This window comes from Vitis vinifera, chromosome 11, assembly GCF_030704535.1.
Source record: "Vitis vinifera cultivar Pinot Noir 40024 chromosome 11, ASM3070453v1".
NCBI classification, from domain to species: domain Eukaryota; kingdom Viridiplantae; phylum Streptophyta; class Magnoliopsida; order Vitales; family Vitaceae; genus Vitis; species Vitis vinifera.
Genome location: NC_081815.1, coordinates 10,519,856 through 10,525,269, shown reverse-complemented (window position 1 = coordinate 10,525,269; position 5,414 = coordinate 10,519,856). Strand labels below are relative to the sequence as shown.

The following is a 5,414-nucleotide window of genomic DNA, read 5'->3' as shown; positions in this document are numbered from 1 at the left end:
TCAATTTTACTTGCAATTAATGGGTATACTTATCATTTCTCATTGATGTGTTATAGGCATGGATTCAAAGGAAGAGAAAACCCTTTCACAAAAAAAATATAGAGGGACAACAAGGAAATCCATGATTATAAGGAATAGGAATAGAGGGATAAAGTTGGTCATAAAGTACAATGCTGATGGTATCTATGTAGGAGAATCTTCTGTGCACCTAACAAGCTACTTAGGTGTATTGGCACGTACGATGGTACCAATCAGATATAACACATGGCGAGATGTCCCTGAACAATTGAAGGATAAGTTGTGGGACTCTATTGAGGTTACTTTTTTTTTTAACATAAATAAGTTTTCTACAATCTCTATATTTCTTTCAAATTTTGAGAAACTAATGACTTTATAATTTGTAGATTGCTTTTACATTAGACAAGAAAAGCAGAAGGAATTGTATGCTTACAGTGGGAAAATGTTTTCGATCTTTTAAGAATACGTTGACTGTGAAACATATTCTTCCTTTCAAAGATGAGCCAGAGCTTCTTAAGAAACCACCAGCTGAATATCATTTTATCGATGATGAAGATTGGAATATTTTTGTGAAAAATAGGTTGTCTGAAAAATTCCAGGTACAAATACAATTAACATTAAACATACTACATGCATCCACATATATATACTAAGCATCCATTTTAATTTGTAGGAATATAGGGAAGCACAAAAACAGAGAAGAAAGAAGCATATATATAATCATCATCTAAGTAGAAAAGGGTATGCTGGACTTGAAGAAGAGATGGTAAGTTTTTGTTAGTTCTTATTGTGGTTTAATTTTATATGATTGTATAAGTAATGAAGGAATATTTTATATGGGTTTCTTAATTGTTTCTTTTCTGACAAAAAAATAGAAATAAAACCACATGTGTCATCTAATAACTATCTTTAATTTTCCATTCCTATTAGATGATTGAAGCTGGCTCCATAGAAAGCATTGATAGGAGTTTACTTTGGAAGAGGGCAATGCAAAAAAAAGATGGCAGCTATGATGATGTGGTCCTACCGGTAGTGGAAAAAATAGTAAGCAGACATTTTGTACCCAAAAATCACATCTTTAAACACCTTATTTGGTTTTACCTATTTGAAAGTTAACTTCATAACTTCCTTTTGTTTTAGGATGAATTGATGAAAGAGTCTCAAGAGAGTGGCATAAGCTATAGTGGGAGCAATGACATACTTTCTCAAGCACTAGGTACTCCTGAGTATACTGGTCGGGTTCGAGCTAAAGGGAAGCACTACACGCCTGGACGCTATTTCAATAGTATGTCAGAACGTGTTGTGAGGGATATTTTAAAAGCAACTCAAGAACGTCAAGCTAAGTTTGAGGCTGATGTGCTAGCGAGACTATCTCAGATAGGAGTTGCTACACCACAATCCGATGTGAGTAGTTCCAACATGAAATCAAAACTGTTGCTTCTACCAGAAGTAGTGGAGAAACCAATTCGTAAAGTTGAGGAGGAGACCTTACCTGTGAAAATAGAACCACACATGAAGGTGTGTTATTTTTAGTTTACATTTCCTAGTTTAATGACGTAATTGTCACAAATTCCTAGATAATTTTCATAAATAATTTCTTCCAATTGCTTTTATTTTTGTTAGATTGATACTTACATTTTAGGTAGATTCTATTACAGTATAATTACTACTAGTAATATTCTATTCCACTACAACTATTACTTGTAAAATATGTAACTTTATGTCTTAAATATAGCCCTAACATAGTCAATGCACTTTAAACTTCATTTATTGATTATTTTTTGATATTGAAATTAACAATTTAATTTACTTTTGAAGGCAAGAAAATGTGAGTTGGCAGTAGGGACCAGAGAAAATACAGTGGCTGGTGGAACAATTGTAATGGATTGTGGTCCCAACTACCTAGTTGTTTTGGATGCTCCCTATGAGTCAAATACACCGCTTCCTATTCCCATTCCTGGACAAGCTACAACAGTTGGAGCGGCAGTGGGCTACCAAGTTTTATGGCCAACCCATTTAGTCAATTTGAGTACTAAATTCATTAAGGTGTGTTATTTTCATTTGCAATACTTTATAAAGATATGTATATCATTTGAAAACATGGTGCTTTCTTTTATAGGGATCTCAAAAAGGGAAAAGACAAAAAACAACAGAAAATGACTTGAAAATTGGTGAAAACCCTCAAGATATCAACAATTTTGATGCATTAGTAGGTCTCATGCTAAATGAGGGGAAAGCACAAGGTGTGGAGGTCCCAAATGATGTATTTGGCGAGAGTTTTAAGACCTTCCTTATGAAAGAAGACATGGATATGATAATTTCATTTAAGGAAGTGTCGGCTAATTGTGTCATATATTATATATGGTAAATAATTTTATAACTTGCTAATGTGTGTTAATTTATATATATATATATATATATATATATATATATATATATATATATATATATATATATATATATATATATATATATATATATATATATAATTTCTTATCAAGGTATGTGGAATTTAAACAGGCACCTACAGAAAAAGCTAAGTGATGCAAGGCTCACCGAACGATTTGCTTTTATCAATCCAGCTTTAGTCTCTAAAGCTGGAATGGGTGAGACAACAAAGGAAAATAGGTCAAGGTTGATTGCAAATCGTTTAATGCATGCAAAGTGTGCTGACTACATTTTTATTCCATATAACCCTAAGTAAGTTATGAAAAATATTAAGTTTTTTTTAAATGTTAAATAGCTTAATCAATGCTAATTAGTAAATAATATCTAATGTACTATTGTAGTTTCCACTGGGTCTTGGTGGCATTGGATATGAGGACAATGACTGCGTACTACCTTGATCCGATTCAAAAGCAACCATGTGATGATCTTAAGGAAATTGTTAACATGTAAGTGTCTTCATTTCCATACTTGAATATAGTGCATAGTATCTAAAATGTTAATTTTCTTTTCCATGTAGGGCACTACGAATTCATCCACCAGAGAAACAAAGATCATCAAAGAGGGAGCCGACATGGGTAAAAGTAGTGGTAAGTTACTTGGTTAGAGTAAGATATATCATATGACCACTTATATCAACCCTAAAATTTGAATATGGTTTTATGTTTTGTCACTTAGATAATAATGACATAAAACATCATGATATTAATGTTTTTATGGTACCATAATTCATATGTGTGCCTATAGTGCCCAAGACAACTAGGAAGTGTGGAGTGTGGTTATTATGTGATGAGATACATGAAAGATATAATTGTTGATCCAAGCCTCCTATCCACAAAGGTATGTACTCATTAATAAATTTTATTAGTTTCTATACTTTAGTAATTTTTTGTTAACTTAACTAATCATCATGTATGTACAATTAATTATTAGTTTAAAGGAAAAAAATCGTATAGTGAAGTTGAGCTTAATGAAGTACGATCTGAGTGGGTTATGTTGGCAACTCAATTGATTCTTACCCATGCTTGAAGGTATAAATTAACATCTATAATGCTTGATTTTCATTATTAATGAAGTCTTGAATGGACTAATTTTTTAAATTTACCATCTTATGTATGCAGATGCCCTCATTTCAGTCCAGTCAGAGTTGTAGATCACATTTTGACGATTCTCAGAAGTTCTCATCTCATGATAAGTAATTTTTTCCTCCATAGTGATAGAATATAATAGTTTTATACATAAACTATTTCAATATAACAAATCAAATTATTACATCATCACCAATGTTGTTACATGGAGAAGTTATTTTTGTTATTGTTGTATGGAGAAGAAGCATATAATTTGTGAACTCAATAAATCAAATTATTATATCATGATCATCAATGTTGTCATTATTATTGTTGTTGTTGCATAGAGAAGTTGTTATTGTTATATGTTTGGACTAAACAAATCAAATTATTACTAATATAATTATCACCATCGATCATCAATGTTATTGTTATTGTTATTGTTGTTGTTGTTATTACATGGAGAAATTGTTATTGTTGTATGGAGAAATTGTTATTGTTGTATGGAGAAGTTATTGTTGTTGGAAAGGTTGTTGTTGCATCAACAGGTTGTTGTTGTTGGATGGAGGGATGGTAGAGAGCTTTTTTTGTGTAGGGTTAATTATTATATTTGGGTTATAATTTTGGAATTGAAAATAAAGGCAAGTTTTAGAATGGTTGTTATTATGACATTTAACCAATGATTTGTAGGTTTCTATTGCCTTGGTTATGCTCTTTTAATTTTTAGTTTAATACTCTTTTTTTCCTTATGGAATGTTATTAGTTAACTAAATTTGGTAATATAGGAAAGTTGTAAGAAGAAATTAAGTCATTTGCAAATGGTTAATATTAAATGTCTTATATTACTAGATATGATGATTTATGATTGAAACTAATTATAAACCATACCTATTGGTATATTCATATATTTATTTATGAGAAATGAGTTTGATATGTTAGACATAGATAAGAAAATATTATATTACATTCCATATTGTAGAATTTATACCATTGAAAGCCTAACTTGTTTCCTCTAACTTAATAATGAACTAAAAAAGTATTTTAATATTTTATAAACAAGTATCAAATTAAACAATTTTTCATCTTCATTGAAGCATAACATCTCATTAAATACCAAGTTATTCTCATTTGCACTTATTTCATGGACCATTTATAGATTTAGATTTAACTTTCATTGCATGTATATTAACTAAACATAATTTGTTTCTTCTATTAATTTTTTTTAAATGTATACAGGTAAAAGATTTCAAGTTCAGGAGTGGATATGCAACCAACAAAAATACTTTTGGCTATAAATACTTTTGGCTTCTTCTTGTAATATTATTTTTGATAAGGAATTTGGAGACCTTGTTTTTTGGTACATGTGTACTTGTTTTATATATGTTGAAGTTGGAAAATATGCTTGTAAATATTTTGATACATTTACAAATTTGCGTATTAATTAACTATGTAGACATTAGTTCTTTATCATTATATTATTCCCAAATTTATTCAATTTCTTTTGGAAGATGTAATATTGAAGTTATTGTTTGGTACTTTATAAATAATCATGCAGCCAAAATTACATATAACAGGCCATACAAAAATATATCATTTCAACAGGGGGATTTTCAATATTATTATCCACATAAGATGACACTTTTTTTAGTGTCGAAATAGACAAATGATATTTTGGTCATTCCTTGGCGCTAGTGTAAGTGTTAACATAGGTAGATCAATAATGACGTTTTTAACGTGTTAATATAAACCAATCAACAATGACGCTGTCTAGAAGCGACATGGTAAGTGTTAACATAGGTAGATCAATAATGACGTTTTTAACGTGTTAATATAAACCAATCAACAATGACGCTGTCTAGAAGCGACATGGTTGCCTGCACCCAT

General features: G+C 30.4%; 1 protein-coding gene across 1 annotated transcript; it reads left to right on the top strand.

The window, feature by feature from the left end:
- Window positions 1–704: 704 nt before the first annotated feature.
- Window positions 705–5,000, top strand: LOC132254681 (uncharacterized). The gene is made up of 12 exons (XM_059740877.1): window positions 705–784; window positions 949–1,062; window positions 1,159–1,536; window positions 1,837–2,064; window positions 2,138–2,382; window positions 2,539–2,718; window positions 2,808–2,912; window positions 2,984–3,053; window positions 3,211–3,303; window positions 3,397–3,494; window positions 3,585–3,658; window positions 4,767–5,000. Exons 1-10 carry the CDS (start codon window positions 782–784, stop codon window positions 3,490–3,492), a joined length of 1,512 nt encoding a protein of 503 aa, XP_059596860.1. The 5' UTR covers window positions 705–781; the 3' UTR covers window positions 3,493–3,494; window positions 3,585–3,658; window positions 4,767–5,000.
- Window positions 5,001–5,414: the final 414 nt, after the last annotated feature.